Here is a 23,574-nt window from a genome sequence, read left to right on the forward strand (position 1 = left end):
TACTTCCCAAGGGCTGGGAATGTGGGCTCATACGACAATGCCAGACCCCATAGAGCAATTTTAAGGAAGGCCTGAATGACCCAGGTTAAGAGTCACATGGTCATTTTTTTGAACCAATCTTTTTTTGTTTTTGTTTTTGTTTTTTTTTTTTTGTTTTGTTTTGTTGTTGTTGTTGTTGTTTTCTGAGGCAGGGTTTCTCTGTGTAACAGTTATGGCTGTCCTGAAACTCACTTGGTAGACCCAGCTGGCCTTTGAACTTACTGAGATCCACCTGCCTCTGCCTCCCAAGTATGCTTGGCCCAATCATTATAATTGGCCAAGCTGGGATAATGTGTCCACCCTAGTTTGACAGTGGCATTCCCACAACAAAAACAGAGGTGCTATCCTTCTACCTTTGTTTTTTTGTTTGTTTTGTTTTGTTTTTGTTTTTCGAGACAGGGTTTCTCTGTATAGCTTTGTAGACCAGGCGGGCCTTGAACTCACAAAGATCCTCCTCCTCCTCCTGCCTCTGCCTCCCAAGTGCTAGGATTAAAGGTGTGTGCCACTATATAGCTCAGGCAAGCCTTGAACCTGCAGCCCTCCTTCCTACCTCAGCCTTCTGAGTGCTGAGGTTACAGGTTCTTGCCACTATGAACAGTTCACCTCTCTTTGTGGCTCAGTGGGGGAGGAAACTGTCTCCTCCCCTCTCCCATAGCTCTAACCCTAGCTCAGGGAGAATGCACAAGGAGGAGAGCACAGCCTGCATTTCTCAGGCAGGCTCCAACCCAGGCTGTGGCAGTGTTGGTAGCGCACCCTGCGTTTGCTTTGTCATCTGCCCAGAGCCTGATGGGCTGTCTCATTGTGGATAGAACTTTGTGGGGCTGCATGGTTGGAACTCTGAGTAGGCCAGGCATCACTGGGCATCACCATGGTTCAGGCCTGTGATCCCAGTAGATGAGGCAGAAGCAAGAGGCAGAAGCAAGTTTAGAGCAAGCCAGGATGTCTGTCTCCAGACAAAACAAGATTCCAGTAGGGTGAGCTTCTCACCCTTCCTAACACTGCCACCCTTTCAGTAGAACAGTGTTTCTCAGCCTTCCTAATGCTGTGACTCTTTAATACAGTTCATGTTGTTGTGACCCCCAATCATAAAGTTATTCTCATTGCTGCTTCATAACTGGAATTTTGCTGCTATTATCAATCACAATGTAAATATCAGTGTTTTCCAACGGTCTTAGGTGACCTCTGTGAAAGGGGTTGTTCGACCCTCAAAGGGGTCACAACCCACAGGTTGAGAACCACCTCAGTAGTTACCTTAATCCTAGAGGATGTATTGGAAATGGATATGAGAACTCAGTTTGGGCTTAGATAAGACCCAGGGACATCTGGAACAAGGCTTGCTACTTCTCTTCAGTAATAGACACAAATGAACCATCTGGCTGCTTCTACCTGACACCCACACCTGAGAAGACACCTCAGTGATAGCTGGCACTGTGGAAAGACCCAAAGGTCCTTGGTGGCCCTGTGTAGTAGCTCTGAAGGTAGTCCTGCCCTAGGAATCCCAGCACCCACCCTCCCGCCACCAGCACCACAAAAAAAGTGCTCAAAAATAAATGTCATGGGTGGGTAGCCCCAAGCCCATGGCAAGTTCCCCCGAATGTCCCACAACAATTGCCACCAAGCATGCCTTCCTGAATGCTTTCCACCTTTGCAAGCCTTTCCAACACCACAAATAACAGTTACTCAAAAATTATAGGTGTTTTTGTAATTTTTTAAAAAAGACAGCAGTTACTTTATTCTTAAGTTTGTACTTTACAAAACCACAAGGAAGAAATCCTTGAGGGAAAGGTGTTGAGGAGATGGTAGGAAGGAAAGGGGACAGCCAGGAATACACCTGCTCATCTGGGGCACCAGGCAGATGCTAGGTCCAGTCAGCACAGGAAGGCCTTGCCTGCTGGCTGCACAAAGCTCAGCTGGGTGGCCTGAGATTGTTGTCATTTGATGGGCAGCCCCCAGCCAAAGCTTCAAAGGAAGTGGGCTTCTGACAGGCCAGGGAGGTGGCCAGCAGCAGGTGAAGCTACCCGTCCAGGAGTTTCAGGATGCTCTCCCGCTCTTTCAGGGTCTTCCAGGCCTGGTCCTTTTCCTTTTTTGTAGGGGTGCGCTTCTTCTGCCGGGCAGCCATGATCTTGCGAAAGGCATCCATAACCTCATTGTCTGCCATGCGGACCCGCTGCCTCAGCTCCTGCCGGCTCACCTCCTCCTTTGCCAACCTATGGGGGCCAAGTATCACAGTTATCCAAACTCCAGAGTTTGTTCCCTCCCTCTTCCAGACTGAGCCTCCTCACAATCTCAGCTCTCACTCCCTTCTGCTGGTTAGAATTACAGATGCACACTGCCACACTGAGCTTCAACCCTGTGTGGACCTGACACTAGTAAGTGCAGGGGGACTAGCCAGTCAAAAGCACAGGCAAAACCAAGAGAACATTAACAACTCGTGTGTATGTTATATGTGTACATGTTCATGTTGTACGTGTGTGTGCATGCACGTGGAGGCCAGAGGTTGATACTGGATATCTCTCTTTATCATGCTTTGCCTTATTTATTTTTACTGTAATTTACGTATTTATGTATTCATTGGAGGGTTATATGCCATGGAGGTCAGAGAACAACTTGCAGGAGTTGGTTTTCTTTCTCTATCATCTGGGTTTTAGGAATTAAAATCAAGTGGCCAGGCTTGGTGGCAAGTGCCTTTACCCACTGAGCCATCTTGCTGGCCCTTGGCCTTCTTTTTTTGAGACTGGATCACTTAGTGGGATCTTAGACAGGCCTATTCAGCTAGGCTTGCCTCTGCCCATCCAAGCCCTGGGGTTACAGATGTGTTCTGCTGTGGCCACCTTTCACGTGGGTGCTGAAGACTGAACACAAGAGGTCAGGCTTGGTGGCAAGCATTTTCCCCATGAATATCTTCCCAGTGCTTCTGTGGTATTTTGATTAAATAATACCAGAAATTAAATACCAGAAAGAAAAAGAAAACACAGCCAGGTGGTGGTGGCACATGCCATTAATCCCAGCACTTGGGAGGCAAAGGTAGGTAGGTGAGTTTGAGGCCACCCTGGTCTACAGAGTAAACTCCTGGACAGCCATGGCTACACAGAGAAACCCTGTCTTGAAAAAGAAAGAAAGAAAACACACATTAAAAAAACAAAAGCAACACTAAATATTACCAAACTATACTTATCAATGGAGCCAGGGCTGGAGAGATGGCCAGTGGTTAAAAGTGTGTTCTACTCTTGCACCTACACACTGGGCATCTAGCAAACACCAGCAACTCCAGCTGCAGGGCAGCTGACACCTGCACTCATATTCACAAACTCACATACACATAATTAAAATGAAAAAAAAAAATCTAAAAACAGAATCAAACCCACCCATATGTCAGCCGCAGGAGCCCTGCCCCTGAGCTTCGCATCTAACTGAGACCCAACTTGGGGGAGCAGGGCTTGTCCCGGGCACAGTGCTCACTCACCTCAGCAGGTCATGCTTCTTGGTGCGGTTGTGTGCACTGAGTGCCTTCAGCTCAGCCTGCCGTTTGCGCAGCTCAGCGAGGACTTCATCCTCTGAGTCCTCAGCAGGCCGATCCTCGGACTCCAGGAGGCCCTGGGCAATCAGCTCCTCCTTGATGCGGCTCTCCAGGGACTTGGTGTGGGGCACACTGTAGGCACGGCCAGCACCTGAGCTCTGAGGGCCTGCTGGAGGGTCCCCTCAGAGAGCCTGGCACCTCCTTTCACCTTGTGAACCCACTATAGCCACACATATGTGTTACATGTTTCAGGCCTTGTTATGTGTGAGTTGCAATCTTTTATGATATACATTTCTAAGACTTTTTTTTTTTTTTAACTACATGTAACTCTTAAATATATTTTAAGTACAAATAGAATCACTCTTTTCCCTCCATTGGGTACTCTGTTTTAATTCTTTCATGTCAAATATATTTCTGTTATGATTAGCAGTTCCAAGTTATTTCTTATGTAGTTTTGGCACTCAGCTAGCCATTCCCTTCAGCTGGGCACCTGGGTCATCTCTAGAAAAAGTGAAGTATAGTGATCAAGTCTGTCCAGAAACAAGGCCAGCATTTCCATGTGAGATGTCTGTGCATGGTTAAATGGCCTCGGCCTGTTTAACAAAGCATGTCCCCCTAAGAAGACAGAGAGAAGCTGACAGGCAGGCCCAGAGTGCAAATGGGATGTCACTCACCTGAAGGGCTTGTTCTGATTTCGGGGAGAGGTGCTTGCTCCATCGGCCCCTGATTCTTTTCCAGACATGTCAGGAATAGGAGAGTCCTCCATAGGGGAAATAATATTCTCCTGAAGACCAGAGATAGGTTAGAAGGAGGAAGCCATTGAATCCCGTTTTTGTGCTCCTCTCGGACATATACAGTCTTCACAAGCTGGATAGAAATAGTCTGTCGTCTTTTTCATGTTAAAAAGTTTCCTCCAGTCCCAACACTCAGGAGGCAGAGACAGGCGTATCTCTTGAGTTCAAGGCCAGTCTGTCTCTAGAGCGAGTTCCAAGACAGGCTCCATAAATACAGAGAAACCCTGTCTCAAAAAACAAAAAACGAAAACAAAGCTTCCTCCAAAGCTTTGATCATTCTAGAATTTCTTTTCTTGAGGGGAGGGGAATATGGATAGCAAAAGAAGGGGTACAAGAGTAGCCGTGGCAGGGGAGTATCTAACACTGACTGTTCTTTCCTCCACTCATTTCCCAGGCTCCCCTGCAGTCAGATGGACTCAAGGGACAAATCCTCCAGTGGAAAGTGATCTAAAAAGGTAAGAATCCCAGTCACACCCAGAGTGTTTCCTTCACACACATCTCCTTACTCAATTTCTGAGGGCCGGGTGTGGTAACCACACCCAGAGTGACCAACCAAGGTCAGGATGAAAAGCCACAATAAACTGGAGTCCCTGCTGGGCTAAGCCACACTCCCACTTCCCGCTGTCTCAGTCTACCTGGAATGCAAGCCTCAGACCATCCCTGAGAGGAGAACTATCGTGTTAGAGCCAAAAGAGGAAACTGAGGCTCAAGGACACGAAAGGGCGTTTTCATGGCCAGACAGGGACATAAAGATGGAAACTTCAAGTGAGGGCTTAAATCTTACCTTTACTTATTAGCTGACAGTCTTAAGGAAAGTTCCCTTTTCTAAACCTGTTTCCTCACCTGCAACATGGAGTTAGCACAGCACATGCCTCCACTGAGAGGGTGCATGGAACCCCCCTTAACCAATGCTCCACAAAGGCCTACATCTGTTATCCCAGCCCTTGGGAGGCTGAGGCAGGAGAATGACTGTAAGTTCTAGCCCTTAGTTTGACTCTATCTCAAAAAGCAAAACAAAACAGGGTATGGGTGTGGGTGTGTACACCTACATGTGTTGTTTTTCTGAGATGGTTGCATGTAGCACTTGAGCTCAAGAGGCCCCTGCCTCTGTCTCCCGAGTGCTGCAGGGATCACAAGCATACGCCGCCACACCTAGCTTGTAATTCCCAGTCTGAGTGCTCACCTCCACCAGGGCCTGCAGCAAGCGCTGTGTCAGGGCACCAAAGGGACACCCGTCTTCTGGCTGCTCATGCTGGGCCTCAGACTTCTTCAGCAGGGCATCCACATCTACAGTGGACAGGGAGAGAGAGGACAGCAGGAGGCTGAAGCTCTGGAAACTCAGATCCCAGTCTGAGGTGGACAGGAAGCTGGGGACTTACCTTTTGTGTCCAGTTCAGTCAGTGGTCCCATGAGGCCTTTCTTCTTGTCAGCCACAGCTGCTGCCCGAGCCCCATCCTTCTGCTCCTCTAGCAGATCCTCCTGGGCCCAGCGCTGGGAGTAGTGTTTTCCCAGTGGGGGAATCTGCAGCAAAGAGGCCATTCACTTCTAAGAGGTAAACCCCATTGGACACCTGAGCCTAGAGTGTGGGAGACTCTCCTGATACGGGACACTGTCAGTGAGCTCTCCATTCATTTCTTTCTTCCTTCACATATTTGTTGCCCAAGCCTCAAGCCCAAGGCCAAGGGTAGTACCACAAAAGGCAAAGAAGATAAACTCTACACTCACACTCTAGTAGGAGAAAAAGGTATATAAAGAATGAAAGCAGCTGGGCATGGTGGCACACACCTGTTGTCCCAGCACTCAGGAGGCTGAAGTAGGATGGTCGTGAGTCTGAGCCCAGTCTGAGACCCTATCTTGTCTCCAACAAACAAAACAAAAATAAAAATACATCTAGAAGCTGATATGAAGTATTGAAGATAAAAATATAAGCCCAGTGTGGTGGTGCACGCCCTTCATCCCAGCACTCAGGAGGCAGAGGCAGGCAGATCTCTTGAGTCCAAAGACCAGCTGTTACACAGAGAAACCCTGTCTTGAAAGAAGAAAAAAACAAAAACAAAAAAACCCCCCAAAAAGTATAAAATGCTGTGTCTATGGATCCTCTTTGTCACAAGTAATTCTCCTAAAAAGAACTAGGAGTTGGGTGTTGGTGGCGCCCGCCTTTAGTCCCAGCACTTGGGAGGCAGAGACAGGCACAGGCCAGCCTGGTCTACAGAGATAGTTCCAGGACAGGCTCCAAAGCAATACAGAGAAACCCTGTCTTGAAAAACAAACAAACAAAAAGCAAAACAAACACACACACACACACACACACACACACACACAGAACTAGAGCCCAAGGCAGCAAGAAGGGATTATTTTTTTTGTATTGCTTAAACTTACTACTGCTGAAATGGATTGCCTTTCCCCTGCTTTTCTTTCTTTGAGACAAGAAGAAACTCACAGTGAGATTACAGGTTGCTATAGTTCTTTAGGTCATGATGCTAAACAGTTCCTCTACCACTGACTTCTATCATTTACTGCATCTCTGGCCTCAGGTAAATGTTTTGTTTGTTTGTTTTTTAAACTCAGGTAAGTGTAATTAAAGCAGACAAGGGACCATGGAGCCACCAAGTGAGACCACTTCCTTTAATCTTCTTGGAGAAAGGGCCTCACACTTGTTAAGTCCAGGCTAGCCTCTAACTTGCCTCAGCCTCCCCAGTGCAACAGGTGTGAGCCACTGGGCCCAGCGTCTTCTTTCTGCTAAGGAGTCTAGAAAGGCACCTTTGGAGGCAGTAGCATGAGCTCAGGCCTTTAAGAGTGAGGCAGTATGTCAAGCTGAGAAGAGCTTGGACACAGATCCTGGTGAGCCCAGTGGGAGGGAGACATGTCTGGTAGAGCTGATAAATACAGCAGGAAAGAGGGGTGTAGCCAAGGAAAACTGGAGGGGAGCTAGGGTGTCACCAAGCACTGAGACACTCTCCATCCTGCGGCTAACAGGCTTAGGGAAGGTCTAGACATAGTACATCTGAGATGGCAGTTGTCCTGTGGTAGAGTCCCCTCCTCAAGAGTTTGTCCACTTTCTTTTATGGAACATGTTTTATTTTCATGAGAAAGAAAACTAACTTGCTGGGAATGTATCTCGGCTGGTAGAGAGCTTGCCTGGAATGCATGCATAAAGCCCTGGGTTCTGTCTCAGGACTGCAAAACCAGGCATGGTGGTACATACCTGTAATCCCAGCATGAGGGAGTCAAGAGAAAGGAAGATCAGAAGTTCGGGGTCATCATTAGCTACACAAAGTTCAAGGCTAGACTGGGATAAGTAAAATTCAGTTTCAAAAAACCAAAAACCTTTAAGCCAGGTGTAGTGATTTTATGTTTGTGGTCATAGACACCTGGGGACCTAAGAGAGGGAGATGGTGAGTCCAAGAGTTTAAGCTCTGTCTGGGCACCATAGCAAGTTCTAGTGTCTTAGAAAACAGGAACTTAGCTTTTATATTAAATAAAGAAAGAAAGTGTTTGCTGAAGTCTAAAAGCAGGGAGTATGTGCAGAGGCTCTTAGGATAAAGGAAGCGGACAGAATGGACTTTACTGATAGATGCACCACTTGGCTGAGGTGGGGTAGCAAGGGAAAGCTGAGCCTCAGTGTCTGCAAGGGTAATGCAGCAGGCAGGTGGCTGGGAAGGAAGGAAGTAGATGATGCAGACTTTGCTGCCTGGGATTCTGAGTCACCTCCGAGCCCTCCTGTCCTCTGACTGTAAGGCTCAGGGTTTCTACCTTATAATGCTCTGCTTCATCTTCAGGAGGCTTCAGGAGCTCCTCTAGTGTTCGTACCTCCTCACTGGTTATATCGGCACAGTAGGGCTCCACTGAGGCCCAGAACCTGCAGGGAGAAGTAGACCCTGAGTGGGCACCTCTGGGCTCCTTTAGCCTTAGCCCTAGGCCTTCTAAGACCACACTGCCAGTCATTAGGCCCCCTCTAGCTCTGTTCTATGTGCTCAGGCTCAGAAACCTGTTGGGAGCGTCATTCTTGGGGATCCGAGGCACATCGATTGGGTCATCTGTGAATTCATATTCCTGGATCTTGGGCTGAACGTTTTTGGATTTGGGTCGTCCTGGGCCAGGGCCTGGTCCATGCCCTGCCTTCCCTTCCAGCTTCTGCTTCTTGGGCTTCCCATGTTTTGGGGGAGCACCAAGCTCATGGTCTCGACCCAGCTTCAGGAATCGTCGGTCACCTTTCTTATCCTGCCAGTCAGTAAGGATCTGAAACACACAAAGACAGTCACTGAGGAGAGAAGAGACAGCTCTTCTTTTCCACTTGAGATCTCCAATTTGAGACTATTAAGTAAACTACTTATCCTTCAAAGCCCAGTTCTTTCTCACATGAATTTAACCTGAGGTCAACATTTTCATTCCCCTCTATCATCCAAGCTAGCCACAGACTGTTTGGTAGAAAGGTTAAAAAATAAATTAAAGCTGGGTAGTGGTGGTGCACACCTTTAAACCTTTAATCTCAGCACTCAGGAGGCAGAAGCAAGTGAATCTTTATGAGTTCAAGGCCAGCCTGGTCTACAGAGAAGTTCCAGAACAGGCTCCAAAGCTACACAGAGAAACCCTGTCTTGAAAAACAAAACAAATATTAAAAAAGGTTATGCCCCAGAGCATAGCAGTCCTAGGGATGTATGCTGGTGGTGGGGTTTTTTGGTGATGGAATAAAAAAGACTTCATTTCAATCATCAACCCTCCTGGGAGCCCTGTCTACACAAACTGTGACTGTGTCACAGAGTGTCTCACAAAGCTCCTAAGGAATTCCAGGGACCACAAGGAGTCTATCTTCTGAGGTCCAGCTGGATGGCATCCCTTGCCTTGGGCCCTAACTCTGCTGTCACAATTTCCATTTGGGCCTCTCTTCCCATCCATTCCTTAGCCTCAACAGATAACCTCAACATTAGGTCATTAACCTAATGACCCATCCCATAACTTGACACAATCTGTCTCTAGTGATGTCCCCTTCTGATGGAGAATCACCTGGGTTTCAGCTTCCAGTACACGCAGCCGTCGGCTTGCAGAGGACAACAAGGTCTCAAGCTCCAGCTGCAGAGTGTCTAGCTCCTCAATACCAATGCCATCGTCCTCGGAGCGAGCCAGCACTGCCGTGTACCGGGGACAGACCTTCAGGTGATCCACAGACTTGAAATCATGGAATTGCAATGGGCAGTCCTTCAGCTCACTCATGGCCCAGAAGATGGGATCCTGTAAAACTAGAGAGAAGGCCATTGGGTGGGAGACAGAGTAGCTCGGAGAGGCCCAACAAAGAAACCAGGCTTCAATACCCTTATAGATAAGGACGGTGGCAAAGCTCCTGTTCAGAGAGCCCTGACAGCACACCCAACGAGGACTTACTTCACTGAATTATACAACCTTGGGGAATCAGCCTTATTCACGCTTTTCTTTCTTCATTTCACTTTTTTTTTTTTTTTTTTTTTTTTTTTTTTGATAAAAAAGGAAACTGACTCTGAAAGGGTATGTCTCAACTCCTAAGTACAAGTCATTGCCCTTTTTGTTTTGGTGGCACTTAAACCTGAACCCTGAGTCTTGCACATGCTGTATCTCACTTTTTTTTTTTTTAAAGACAAAGTCTCACTATGTGGTCTTGGTTGGCCTGGTACTCATTATACCTGCCTCTACTTCCCAGAGTGCTGGGATAGAGGCACATACCACACCTGGCTTCCAGTCCTTTTTATTTATTTACTTTTTTTTTTTTTTGAGACTTTTGATCCAGCCTGGTCTCAAACTAGCTAAGTAACCAAAGATTTGTTTTCAACTCCCAAGTGATGGAATTCCAGGCATGTACCACCTGGCTTATTCAGTGCGCTTAGGCACATAGTCTCCAAACTGAGCTGCATTCAGCCCCCTTTCGTGAATTTTTATTGAGACAGGCTCTCACTCAGTTGTCCAGACAGGCCCTGCCTGAACTTATGATCCACCAGCTTCAGTCTCCCAAGTAGCTAGGTTTACAAACCTGCTTGATTAGGTCTAGCTTCCTAGCTGCACACCAAGAGAGATACCAGTATGCCCTGTCTTCTTATGTCCTCTGTTGGGCTCTTTCAAGCATTCTATCTTACAGGGTTCACCCAGCCTCATTCCACTTTTGCACCTCTCTGTGTCCCTAGCTAGTTTGGAACATGAGCTGGTGAAGCAGACATAATTAAGTTCCAGCCCATTTTCTTATGTGCCCTTCTAAGCATGTTATTTCACCTGAATCGTAGTTTCTTTTTGTCCAGGACAAGAGATGATGCCTCAGTCCGTTTCCCCATTAAAAAGTATAAATCTGTAAAATGGGGGCATCAAGAGTACCTACCTCCCTGGAATGTTCTGAGGATTAAGAGGTGATGCTCTCCAAGTGCCCAGTTCAGTGCCTGGCACAGAAGTGGGACTGCTTAATGGCTGGCTCCACCTGTGTGTCGCCTCAAGTCCCGCCTCCAGGGTCCTCGTCCTCTAGGGAGCCCCTAACACAGCCCCCGCCTCTCCTACCTCCTCTCTACGGCCTCCTACAGGCCCCGGGCCGCAGGAGGGGGCGGGGAGTTCAGTGCTCTCAGAGCAACCGCCCCGGAACTGGCTATGGGCGGGCCCCCTGCAGTTGACGCGAGGGCGGGGACACCGCCAGCCCACAGTGGCCTGCGGGGGGTGGGGGTCTAAAGCCACCTACGAACCTCCAACAGGTGGAATGCTAGGCCTGAGGTGTCCCCTAGGAAGCAGCCCGGGGCTAGGGCGGGGCTCAGAGCCGAGATCTCCAGGGACCCACTGCCCAGCCGAGACCCAGGGCTTCTGGTAGGAGGAGCCCGGACGGAGAGGATAGGGGAGCACCACCGGAAGAAGCGTCCGGCTTCTCTGGCTCTGCCTGTCCTAATTTGGTGCTCAACCTGAGGTCGGGCTGTACTATTGTTACACGGGGGGGGGAAGGTACAACAAAGGCGACAAGAACCAAAGGCTCTGGGAAGAGATGTAAGGAGACCCAAGGGGCTTCGAGTGCTACTGTTTCACTCCAGGCCCTCTACAGGTCCCTGCGGTCCCTGTGTGAAATCGTTCAGGACATCCGAATGTCGCTCAGCTTTTCCTCCCCGGTCCTGCTCGAGATGGTCCTCCCCGGAAGTGCTGGCGGAGACTGCGGCTGCGCCTCTCTCGACAGGGCAGGCGTCGCGGGGCCGGGCACTTCCGTACTTCCGCTTTCCGGCCCAGACAGCACCCGCGATGGTGAGAGACCCCGGGCTGGGGGACTACTTGTGTCTTGTTTGGAGAGGCTGTGGGTCTGGGGGAGATGCTGTTTGCCGCCAGGGCTTGCTGTCGGAGGTTGCCCTAGGATGAGGGGGGCACGATGAGGATGGGGAGGCAGAGGGTGGGGCAAGGACCGAGGGGAGGAGGAAGGGGCGAGCTGAGAGTGAGCTGGGCAGGAGCAGGCCCAGAGGCTTCCAAGTTGGGTGTCCCCGGAAGGAATGCTCTCTCGTCAAAGTTCGGAGGAGGCGGGAAGTGGGGCTACTAGACCTGTGGTGGCGGCTGCGAGGTAGGACCGCTGACGAATGAAGCAGGCCTCTCCATCCACGGTAGAAATTCGCTAAGTACACCCCCTTACTGTCTTCTTGATCTCACTGTACCCCGAAGCAAGTGCCCACTCCACTTCTCCTTATTAATACTCTCTCGATCCCGGCAGCCCCCTGCTTCCAGGCCTCACTGAAGGAAGGTTCTGTGCTGTTGCTTCCATTCAGACTCCTTCCTAGTAGTGCGGTACCGTGTTGACCTTAATGTGTGTAAACGCTGATGACTGCTGGCCCTTCCCTTCCAGGGGATGCTCGGGTTTGGTATCTGTGGGTGTTCTTTCTGTAGGTTCTTTCCCGGATCATGCTGGCTTTGATGACTTCAGTTCTGAAGACTGGACTGCTTGCCATGTTCCTGTGACTCGACTGTCTGGGGAGACACCTTGAAATTAGATCCTCTTGTTCAAAAGTCACTTGCTTTTCTAAACTTGTTTATTGTCCTATGTTCCATGTCCTAACTGGTTTCAGTCCTCAGCCTACAAGCCCTTTAACTAAGGATCTAGCTTTTCATTTTTAAGCATTTATGGTTTTTGTACTTGAAATGGTCTATTCACTAAAGGGAAGACATCACAGGACTAGCTACCTAAAACTCAATTTTAATTTTCTTTCTTGACTATTGACAAAATAATCAGATAGCCACTACTCCAATGAAGGTGGAGAACATTGTCATTCTTCCAATGGTACCCACTACCCCAGACAACTACTAATTTCATCCTTCTTGTTTTGCGTTTTCTTGGTTGACATTTAAATAAGAATTCTCTAGTGTGTAGACCAAACATGGCTGAGATACGCGCTAAGTTACTTGTGTTTTTAGCTTCCCCCTCTGTCTGATATCTGGCTGAATCCTGTGATGCTGTGCTTGTCTCCACTACTCCAGTCTGTACTCGTTGCCGTCTCTGCTCGAGTCTCATTTCCCTCCATTCCTTTCTCCAGAGAGCCTCTACTGAAGTCATGTGACTTCCTCCTCAGAAAGTCCCACTGCTTCCTGCCACATTGAGAGAAAAGCTAATTCGGTGAATGGGCATTCTAGATTATCTACAGTTTTATCCTAGCCTGCCATTGCGGCCTGATATATGCAGTTTAAAACGCTTCTCATAGTTCGTTTGTTCGCTCTATAGAAATTTTGTAAAACACTGTGTATAGAAGGTACTGAGCTAGTTGCTACCAGCATAACTGAAGTTAATGTCTGTTGACTGAGGATTACAAGCCAGTGAAGGAAAACCCATTTAACAAAATACATGAAAAATACATATCTTGTTGTGAATTATGGTAAAGTGTCCCTACCAAAAACTCTGGTAAATGCATTGAGAAGGAAGTCAAGAAGACCACTTTGAGGAAGTAAGAGGCCTTTTCAGTGAGCTGAGCCCTGAAGGACTGACCTAAGCAATGAGGACGAAAAAATGCAGGTGATGGGTCAGCATGTGATAAGCCCTGAGGGAAGTGAGAACTTGACTGAGATATAATGTAACTGACCATTATAGCTGACCTTGTCTACTGAGAAAGTCCACGGTCTACTTTTTCTCATTGTAAAACCTTCCTGATCTTATGTCTAGTCAAAACTAATTTCCTTAGTATGGATTATTTATAAACCTAGTTATTTTACATTTTGCCTTCCATTAGCCCTTGTGATCCTCATTCAGTTATTTGAGAGCACTAAATTCCCAGTGTTCTTAGGGCGTGGATCAATAAATTTGTCTGTGTAGGGAGCAGGTGGAGGACACGTGGACTCCTCTAGATCAATATTACACACAGCCTCATCATTGCTGGCTTTTGGGGCTGGGTAATTCTATTATGCACCCCAGATGTTGGGCGGCATGGCTTGCCTGTATCTACTAATGTCCATAGTCCCTGCCCCATCCCTAAGTCATAGTAAGTCAGTTTTTTTCTCCACAGTTTGCTTAATGCCAAGCAGAATTGTTTGCTGCTGGGAACTATTGCTGCAGACTCCTGACTGGGCTGTATTTTGAAGGCTGGGTGTGTTGTGTTCTGTGTGATGACCATGCCTGAAGCCATCAGTACCATGTGTTCCATAGGAGCTGTGGGGAGGCAGGGGTACTGGCTTTGGTGAGGCAGACTCTGGTCCTTCCTAATCTTGGGTTTATTCCTGCAGACTGCCACTCTCCGCCCCTACCTTAGTGCCGTGCGGGCCACACTGCAGGCTGCCCTCTGCCTGGAGAACTTCTCCTCCCAGGTCGTGGAACGACACAACAAGCCAGAGGTCGAAGTCAGGTAGGGAAGAAGGTCAGAGCGGGGCTGAGAAGAACTCACAAGAGTGGACCCTGTCTAAGGGGGCCACGTTGACAGGCCAAATCCCATGAGAGACCCACCCCAAAGTGTGGCCTCTTAGAGCAGCGCTGCGGGAAGTCTCCAGTAGTGTTACTGAGCCCACTGGCAGCTCCAGGGGAAGGCACAGGATTTAGTTCCAAGACATGACATCTCTGTATTAATGATTTAAGGGCTTTTTTACTTTCTGTTATTAATACCGCCAGATAGTTTAGACTCTCTTAAACACAAATACTCCATGTTTTGAATAAAATTTTCTCTTGTCTGGTTTTCATTTCATAAGTAAATATTCTTCCTCTTTGAAATTTCACCTGGCAAGGATATGACATAGACTGCTAATCCCAGCACATGGCGGCTGAGGCAATAGCAATAGAACCACAGGGTCAGGGCTAGCCTCAGCTACAGAACAGGTCTTTTCTCAAGAAAGCAAAAGGGGAAAAATCTGGGATGAACATAGTTGAAATAATTTGTGTTTCCAAATAGGTGATGAACTTAGTTTTGTTGTTGGGGATTGAATCCAGGCCCTTGGGCATGTTAAAAACAGTCCCCAAAATGATTGCTATGACTCAGACACTTCTAGTGTTAGGATAGACTGTTGTTACTTGATATATAAGGTTTTCACTAGGCATTTTCAAATGGTGACAGTTCATAGACCACAGGTACCTTTACAAATACCTAGAGAGTCAATGGCTTCAGCTTGGTCCTCTGATTTTGTGTTTTTAGGAGTAGCAAAGAACTCCTATTGCAACCTGTTACCATCAGCAGGAATGAGAAGGAAAAGGTTCTGATTGAAGGCTCCATCAATTCTGTTCGGGTCAGCATTGCTGTGAAACAGGTGAGTCACCACGGAGGGCACACAGTTAGGAGTGCTCTTCACAGCCAGGCATCCCATCTGAAGGGTCGGCCAGCTAGATTCAGAGCCTGCTTTCAGGAATCTACTTGGCATGGTTGGCCAGAGCAGGTGTGGTGGCACATGCCTGTAATCCTAGCACTTGGAAATCTGAGACTGGGGATGGAAAACCCAAGGCCAGCCTGGGCTACTTGGTGAGTCCCTAGCTGAAAAAAACAAAACAAAAAGTGAGTCAGTAGGATAAAACGATAGCAACCGTATCCCACAGGCCTTGCTCTGGATTACAAACAAGGAAATGTAGCAGGCAAGGACATGGGTGATGGTTCTGTGCACTTAGTGCAGTACCAGCCAGCACTGGTTTGATAGCCATAGTTTCTGAAACTGCCACTTAAAAACAGATGGTATAACACACAGGCACATTCGGAATTCTCAACAATAGCAAAAAAAGCAGTGGGTGGAATGATACACCAGAAAAGAAAAATGCCAACAAGAACACTGGCAAAACTATCAGAACTGAAGATCTGTTAACATTAATTGCCCAGACATATGACATCGGTGTTTTCTTTGTGCATTTTCTCTAGTAGTTTTATAGTTGGAGGACCTACTTCTAGGTCTTTTATCCATCTTCAATTAATTTTTGTATGGTATTAGATAAGGGTCTACTTTCATTCTCCCACATATGACCAGTTGTCAGCGCAATTTGTTGAAGAAATTCCCGCCATTGTGTGTGTGTGTGTGACCTTGGTGCTTTTGTTAGAAATCAGTTGACTATAAATATTTTAGTTTCTTTCTGAGCTTTCTGTTCTCTTCCAATTCATATATGTATAAAATAGAATTTTCATTTCTTACACGTTTTATTAGGCGATGTCTACCATATAGGTCTGGGCCTTGCTGTCTCAGTATCACTTCAGTGGTTATTTAATGTTTGTTTAGATTTGACCTAGACTCTTTTGTTTGTTTGTTTGTTTGTTTTTCGAGATAGGGTTTTTCTGTGTAACAGCTGTGGCTGTCCTGGAACTCACTTTTTAGATCAGGCTGGCCTGGAACTCACTGACATTGCCTGCCTCTGCCTCCCTTGTGCTGGGATTACAGGCCTACGCCAGCACGACTAGGTTTTTGACCCAGATTCTATTTCCTGTTTGAAAAGAAACTTTGTATCCTAAGTGGGAAAACAGTATCATTTGCCCCTTCCCCAGCAGACTTCTCTAAAAATAACAATTAAAACAATACAATGTTACAAATTTCAGATTGGTGACTTGTTACGGTTTGAAAGCTTTCAGGGTTAGAAGGACGGTAAGGAAGCACTGGCAGGCTGGGTGGCTCTATTGGGCTGAACGCATGGATGCAGGAGTAATTGGAAGAGTTGAAAAAGGAGAGACTTTGGGTTCGTTGGATTTTAGTAATGTTAAGGCAGATACTCCTTGAGGAAGTCTCTGATACCCAGGTGGTGGGTGCCACCAATGCTGAGAAAGGCCCCATGAGGGAGGTCAGGCAGCTTCACAGGTGTGGGACTCCATTAGAGCTGATGAAAGACTAGTTTACCAGAGTTCGCTCACCAGTATGAGATGAGATCTCAGTAATGCCTTTTATGGTAGAGTGGCCCTGGCTGGGTCCTCCCTTCAGTTAGCTGCAGGTGCTGCAATTCAAAGATCAGCCGCCTTTGTTCCCAGCAAGCCTCTCTGCAGCAGGGAAGTACTGCGGCCAGATAACCAGGCTTGGGGTGGATTGGGCTTTGCATGTCTACTGGAGCGCCATCTTTCTTTCTATCCCCAGGCTGATGAGATTGAGAAGATTTTATGCCATAAGTTCATGCGCTTCATGATGATGCGAGCAGAGAACTTCTTTATCCTTCGAAGGAAACCTGTGGAGGTGAGACCTATCTTCTGGTATTTCAGATTCCTAGGATTCTGTCTCTAGGTGGCTTGGGATTATTTGGTTTTTGCAGTATGGGAGATAGAACCCAAGGCCTTGCATTGCTGGGCAAGTTACTGGGCTTTTCCCTGGGTCTGTGGGATTGAAAGCCAAGGACGACTGCTTTTCTAGCTATAGGGTATCACTGCATGAATTGAGTCAGCCCATTCGTGGTAGCAGGAAGGCAGAACCCCAGGAAGAGGTAGGCCTGTGCAGTGCCCTTCTTCACAGAATCTTGGGACTAGTCACAGACAAAACAGTGACTTCAAAATCCTTCCTGAGCTGGTGTGGTGGGCATGCTTGTACTCCCAGTATGCAGGAGACAAAGGCAGGAGAATCATGGATTTGAGGCAAGACAGAGGAAGGAGAAAGACAAGAAAAATGGAACAAAAACCTTCCTAAGCTCCCAACCAGCCAGCCTCTCAGAGCCCTAGTAGACAGTGAGATGCTTGCTGCCTGCCTTTGTGTTTAAAGGTACTTGAGTCACTCCACAGGCTCCCTGCCAAGTCTCCCTGGTAACCTAGCGGCCACCATGTGTCGGTCAGTTCTTCACCTTGAGCCACCTTCTCTCAGTGTTCTCACTTTGACCCTGGGGCCACTAGAGTAACTGAGCTCACGCTTCCTCACACATCTGGTAGCAAACAGCTCCAGCGTCTTCCATGCCCGTTCTCCTTTGTCTCTTAACATTGAGTTGGAGTCTTTGAAATAGGACTGGTGGTCCCTTCATTTCCTTAGCCTATTTTGAATACAAGACTGTTTGTGCCATAGTCTTTCAGGGACATCTGACCTAGCACACAATTTTGAACTGGGTTCAGTTGCTTGGATCTAGCAGACACACAAAACACAAACTCAACCATACACCGCCCCCCTCCCCAAGCAGGTGGATTGCTAACTAGAGGACAAATATATAGTTTGGGAGAAGATGGTAGCCAGTTGGAAGCCTGTGTCTCGGTGTAGAGAGGATATGACAACTAAGTGCCCCTGGGGTCTAATTTAGTCTTGTCTCTTCTTCCCTGCTGGCTTTCCTCCCTAGGGATATGACATCAGCTTTCTTATCACCAACTTCCACACGGAGCAGATGTACAAACACAAATTGGTGGACTTTGTAATCCACTTCATGGAGGAGATTGACAAGGAGATCAGTGAGATGAAGCTGTCTGTCAATGCCCGGGCCCGTATTGTGGCTGAGGAGTTCCTCAAGAATGTGAGTAGGACCTCCCCGCTCCATACCACAGGTGGGAGAAGCCATGGCTTCTGGGAATGTGGCACCTATGAGGTAGTCCTGAGGCCAAAGATTTCATCCTTGAGAGCCCCAAGGGTTTTTGTGTTGTTGATTATTTCTGTAAGTCTGGGAGACAAGTCTCTGGTGGAAATGTAGGCATGAATTCTATTTTCCAGTTCTACATAGTATCTGCCTGTCCTAATTCAAACCTCAGAGTGAGGAAGATAAAGTGCCTGTGACTCCTCTGAGACCACAGGACAGTTAATCATGTGTAAGTCCACTTCTCGAACAGACATAAATGTTTTTCTTCAGTGTCTGTTTCTTAGGCTTACTACTATAGTTTCTTCAACATATTTCCCATTCCTGAAGGATTTTAGTGCTCTAAAGAGGGGAGGTTGTTTACATGAGGAGCTGGCAGCCTCATTTTGTCTAGAGATTCGGGACATGCCACTGCCTTCCAAACAATCTCTGGCTTGTTGATACATTCCATTCAGAACTCTGATCTGAGATTCCCTCCTTGGTAGAGTTAATGTTTGTTCTTACTGGTGCATACAGACCCAGCCCAGGGGAGTGCAGAATTCTAAAAATGGAAATGATACCTACTTCCCCTGGGGTTTAATTATCCTGTGGGTGGCCAGTGCACCAGGCAGTGTTGTTTATACTCAACAAATCAGACTAAGTGTGGGCCAGTCTCCTCTGCCTCCCCCAGGCACATCTCAGGAACTGAGGAGAGGAGAGAGTTAGGGGAGGGGAGAGAGAAAGGCAGAGAGAGAGGGAGAAAGAGAGAGAGATGGAAGGGGGGAGATTATGCCCACAGATTCTAGAAACAGGGTATACAATCACCTGTAGCTATAGAAGCTGACTCTTGTGGGTGCTGGTAACAGACCTTGGCAGGCCTGGAACTCACTATATAGAACAAGCTAGAATCAGAGACCTGCCTGCCTCTGCCATGAGTGCTAGGATTAAAAGTGTGTGTCACCACAGTCAGCTGCACTTAAATTTTTAAACAGCATATTGTCAGTTCTCATAACACTCAAAAATAGTGGTCTAACACTTGCACTCCTGGAACATGTAATAAGTGTGTGGGGTTCTTGTTTCATTGTCCTTATGTTTGTGTGCTTCCCTTTAAATTGGGAGTTTGGTGTCTGACCAGTCAGATACACAAGGACCTTATGCATATGTTTAGAAAATGACTAAGAACTTCCCAGTTGTATTTATAAGTTTCACAGGTGGGAAAACTAAAGAACAGGGTAGGGACTGTACTGGGACAATCTCTCTCTCTCTCTCTCTCTCTCTCTCTCTCTCTCTCTCTCTCTCTCTCTCTCTCTCCTTCCCTTCCTCCCTCCCTCCCCCCCTCCCCTCTCCTCAGTTCCTGAGATGTGCCTGGGGGGAGGCATGTTTGTTTGCCTGCCAGAAGAGGATACTAGATCTCATTACCGATGGTTGTGAGCCACCATATGGTTGCTGGGAATTGAACTCAGGACATCTGGAAGAGCCATCAGTGCTCTTAATCTCTGAGCTATCTCTTCAGCCCCTGGGACCATCTCTATTAAGCTGAATCTGAAGTGAAACAGGAGCAGTAGCCAGCTCTGTTCTCCTGGCCAAGAGAAGCTCAGAACTTGGGACAACAAACCGAAGAGCCCATCCTGCAGGTTTAATGGTAGTTTTGTCCAGGCTGTACCATCCTCTGCCAGACCATCTGTGAGGGTGTGGTCAAAGACAAAAATACCTGAAACTGATTAAGGGGCTAAGGGTGGGGCCAGGTGCTGGACTTACAGGACCTGAAGCTCTCTCTCTGTGTGTGTGTCTGTGAGAAAAAGAGAGAGGGGGGAGACTAGGAACAAATGATACCTTCCCAGAGTATCCTGTCCCTTTGATGAACTTGCTGCATCCCAGCCCATGGAGTAGAGCATATAGAATAAATACAAGACCAGTGAGAGACAGAATGCTGAAAAGCAAACCCTGACCCCGTGTAATAAATATATGTTCTTTTTTGTTTTGTTTATAATGTTTTTATTTTAAATTGTGTTTTGTGTGTGTGTGTGTGTGTGTGTGTACATGCACATGAATGCAGCTGCCCAAGGAGGCAGGACCTGAAGCCTCTGTGTGTGTGTATGAGTGTAGGTACCCAAGGAAGCCAGGAGCTAGAGTTATAGGCACTTGCAAGCCACCCAACATGAGTACTGGGAATTGAACCCAGATCCTCTGGAAAAGCTACAACTCTTCTTAGCCATAATGCTATCTCTTCAGTCCATTTTAGTTTTAAATTTATTTGTATATGTACACATGTAGTACGTGCATGGTGTACATGCCTGCAGGTGCCACCCAGACATGGGCATTGGATGTCTTCTCTGTTGCCTTCTACCTGATTTTTGGTCTTTTGTTGAACTTGGAGCCTGTCATTTCAGGCTGGCTAGCCAGTGAGTCCCTAGGGTCTGCTTGTTCCATCCTGCACTCCCCCCCCCCCAGCACTGGGATCACAGGCACACACGTGCATGGTGCTGGAGAGTCAAACTGGACAGGTTCTCATGCTTCCCCAGGAAGTCCTGCAGTCCAGGTCATCTCCCCCGGTGCCTCACACTTTCTCTTTGTTTGGGTTTTGTTTTTTGTTTACTTTTTCCCCCCTCTATTTTTAAAAAAGAAAAACTGAAAAACAGTCTGAAGGGTGGAGAGTTTGCCCAGCTGTTAAGAGCACTCGCTGAAAGTGCCAGTGTGGAAACTCACAACCATCTGTAACTTCAGTTTCTGGGGGTCTAAAACCCTCTTCTGATGGCTGGCCATGAGGCCCACAAACAGTGCACAGACATTGCTGCAGGAGAGACACATATACATGAAATAAAACCTACGAACATAGTCTTAGAGATGTGTGTTAGCATCTTGCTGAGAGTAAGCTGAGACTCTCGAAGTAACATTGCCTGCCCAGAGTCTAGCTGATAACTAGAAGAAGGGGAATGCAGGGTGGGTTCTCTGATTTGAGTGATAACCCATTGCATGTGACATACCGCAGTTACTCAAGCAGGTAGTGCATGTGGCTGAGGTGGGCTGTGGGGGACATGGTAGCACTTGTCTGAAAAGGATGCCACCAGGCAGCTGCAGCCTATGATGGCCTCATTGTCCCATCTTTTCTTCTGAAGCTTGGAGTTGAACCAGACCAAGGGCTTTGCTTGTGCTGCTCAAGCCCCACAGCTGGCCTCTGTCCCCAGCCTGCTTTTTTCTTTTAGTCCCAGGAGTCCTCAGATTTGCAGTCATCCCACCTCAGCCTTTCTTTATAGTAGCTGGGATTGTAGGCTTGCACAGCAGGGCCTGAACAAATTGTTAAAATAAGTCCTCAAATATGAATTTGTTAGTGGCACCTTTTGTCTTCAAAGTTGTCAGCTGATTCAAAGCTTTGGACATCAGGTGGCCCAGTCTTGGGCTGTGTCCAGTCATTGAGCAGACTCTGGTTTATAAGTGTCCAGGGTTGTTCTTGGCACTATGGGCATACCTGAGGGCAAAAAGCATTTTCCTCCTGTCCTGTCCCTTCCCTTCCTTCTCTTCACCTCTCCCCCCACCTTTCTTTTGATTTTTCCGGGAGGAAGGCGGGGGAAACAGCCCAGGCTGCCCCTGGGCTCACTTTGTGCCTGAGGATGGCCTTGACCTCCTGACGCTTGTGCCTCCTCTTTCCTACACGCCATATTGTGACTGTGCTACCACAGGGAGCAGGGAGCTCTTCTAAGACCTGTTTAACATAAAGTAGCAGAGCCTATCCCTCTCTCCTGGGCTCATCGAGTCCTCCAGCCCTTCACATGTGGGTCTCCATATCTAAAACTGCTTCAGTTACCGAGCAAGCTGTGGGGCAGCCCTCAGCACTTAATTTATTCTGCTTTGTCTAGTTTTGTGTTTTAGGCCAGACTGCTGAAGTCTGGCCAGATTAAGAGTGTGCTCTGGGGCTGTAGGGACGACTTGGTGGTTAAGAGCACTTGCTGCTCTTACCAAGGACGGAGTTTGGTTCCTACTGATCACATGGAGTTTCTCAAAGAAAGTATGCTCAGGAAGTGTGGAAAGCTGATCCTGTCCTCAGACCTGAACAGCAGCAGCTCAGCCGGCTTACCTGGGACAGGCTCATCAGGCAGGATACAGTGACCCATTCATTGCCTGTCATTCTCTTTGACAGTTTTAAACCATCTGGCTGGATCTCGCGGCCTTCCCCCTTGGCCTTCCCTGTGTCTCTGCGTGTCTGCGAAGGTGTCCTGGAGTCACTCCCTGGAGCAGCGGTGCAGCAGCAGCAGCAGGAAGCTGGGTTGGGCGGGCATTGGATGCGGGAGGCGGATGTGGTGTGCTTGCTAGCTGTGCAGAAGGGCAGCAGTGGACCTGCCCGAAGGCCGAACGTGTCTGGTCAGGCCAGCTTCTGATGTTCAGTCCCCTGGGCTGGGACAAACTTTTTTTTTTTTTTAAACGTCTTGAAACCTAAACTCTGTGCTTGTTAGAAGACTGTAACCTTTTTGTCTTTTTTTTTTTTTTTTTTTTTTTTTAAACAACCTCCAGTGGCTGTGACTGGCCCCAGTGATTGTATCTTATTGGTCGCTGTGGTCTGGGCGGGCCTGGAGCCAGAAGGCGACTATTTTTCCTGGGCCACCCCAGGTGGGGAGAGAGGGACATTTCAGACTCCAGCTTCTCCTCCTTGCTGTCTTACTCACAAGCCTCCTTGGCCCAGTAGAGGTGGTAAGGACTCTCTACTAGCCTCCTGACTTCTGCCTGAAGATGGCCACCACACTGGTTGGGAACAAGGGCTGAATCTATGAATGCCAGGCAGACTTAGGAGCTGGGGTCCAAAAGCCAGGCAACTTCTAGCTGCAAGGGCCACCTGGAGTCATCCTCCCCCCAATACCTCCCCAGCTGAGAGGCCCCAAGGCTTGCCTGTCTGGGTACAGTGCCTGTGCTGGAGGTGCAGAGGTGAGTCCTTGAATGCCCAGCTGGGCCTCACCTACTCTGGCTCCTCTGCTGCCGCTCGCTGTCTCTGATTCTGATGAATTCTTCCTTCTCCTGATTAAAGTCTCTTCCTGCCCCTTTGGGGCTGCATGAGGTCTGTGCTGTGTCTGTGTGGAAGGACAGGTAATTTTATTCTTTGGAGCCACGAATGGCTGGCACTTGGGTCTGGAGCAATCCACCAGACCATTTTGTCATTGATCCCTACCAAGGGCACCAACTCGGAGATCTTCACTGCAGTCAGCACCATTATTCTGAAGATGGTCCCTGCCTGGACAGAGAGAGGTAGCAATGGTTTCCACATCATGCTTCTGTTCTCTCTTCAGGGACCCTCAGAAACTGGATTCCACTTTGAGGATAAGAAAATAGGTGCCATATCCAAAATAGCTTGCTCCAAGACTCCCACATCCTTTGCGCTAGAGGGG

At 47.9% G+C, this 23,574-nt stretch overlaps 2 protein-coding genes across 5 annotated transcripts; one reads left to right on the forward strand and one right to left on the reverse strand.

Moving 5' to 3' along the window:
* Positions 1-1,741: 1,741 nt before the first annotated feature.
* On the reverse strand, positions 1,742-11,258 carry Tada3 (transcriptional adaptor 3). 3 transcript variants are annotated; one of them, XM_051203568.1, is made up of 9 exons: positions 10,688-11,255; positions 9,355-9,579; positions 8,339-8,589; positions 8,104-8,209; positions 5,730-5,871; positions 5,534-5,637; positions 4,231-4,340; positions 3,503-3,688; positions 1,742-2,246 (listed from the first exon to the last, which is right to left on the reverse strand). In XM_051203568.1, the coding sequence occupies exons 2-9, from the start codon at positions 9,559-9,561 to the stop codon at positions 2,054-2,056; spliced, it is 1,299 nt and encodes a 432-aa protein (XP_051059525.1). In that variant the 5' UTR covers positions 9,562-9,579; positions 10,688-11,255; the 3' UTR covers positions 1,742-2,053. The 3 variants fall into 3 exon arrangements, with proteins under 3 accessions (XP_051059525.1, XP_051059524.1, XP_051059526.1); XM_051203567.1 differs by having other exon boundaries at positions 9,355-9,587; positions 10,688-11,254; XM_051203569.1 differs by lacking the exon at positions 1,742-2,246 and having other exon boundaries at positions 3,499-3,688; positions 9,355-9,587; positions 10,688-11,258.
* A 162-nt stretch (positions 11,259-11,420) lies between these two features.
* Positions 11,421-23,245, forward strand: Arpc4 (actin related protein 2/3 complex subunit 4). 2 transcript variants are annotated; one of them, XM_051203786.1, is made up of 6 exons: positions 11,421-11,580; positions 14,029-14,147; positions 14,925-15,036; positions 16,825-16,920; positions 17,996-18,166; positions 22,338-23,245. In XM_051203786.1, exons 1-6 carry the CDS (start codon positions 11,578-11,580, stop codon positions 22,341-22,343), a joined length of 507 nt encoding a protein of 168 aa, XP_051059743.1. In that variant the 5' UTR covers positions 11,421-11,577; the 3' UTR covers positions 22,344-23,245. The 2 variants fall into 2 exon arrangements, with proteins under 2 accessions (XP_051059743.1, XP_051059741.1); XM_051203784.1 differs by lacking the exon at positions 11,421-11,580 and adding an exon at positions 13,303-13,324.
* The last annotated feature ends 329 nt before the right edge of the window (positions 23,246-23,574 follow it).

The sequence above is a fragment of the Phodopus roborovskii genome, unplaced genomic scaffold (assembly GCF_943737965.1).
Source record: "Phodopus roborovskii unplaced genomic scaffold, PHOROB, whole genome shotgun sequence".
In the NCBI taxonomy this organism is placed as follows: Eukaryota; Metazoa; Chordata; class Mammalia; order Rodentia; family Cricetidae; genus Phodopus; species Phodopus roborovskii.

Coding starts and splice junctions, on each gene's coding strand:
- Tada3 (XM_051203568.1), bottom strand. CDS start 9,561: ATGAGTGAGCTGAAGGACTGCCCATTGCAATTCCATGATTTCAAGTCT. Junction 8,210..8,338: donor AAGAATGACGCTCCCAACAG/GTTTCTGAGCCT, acceptor TTCTCCCTGCAG/GTTCTGGGCCTCAGTGGAGC. Junction 2,247..3,502: donor AAGAAGCATGACCTGCTGAG/GTGAGTGAGCAC, acceptor TGGCCCCCATAG/GTTGGCAAAGGAGGAGGTGA.
- Arpc4 (XM_051203784.1), top strand. Junction 14,148..14,924: donor AAGCCAGAGGTCGAAGTCAG/GTAGGGAAGAAG, acceptor TTGTGTTTTTAG/GAGTAGCAAAGAACTCCTAT. Junction 15,037..16,824: donor TCAGCATTGCTGTGAAACAG/GTGAGTCACCAC, acceptor TTCTATCCCCAG/GCTGATGAGATTGAGAAGAT.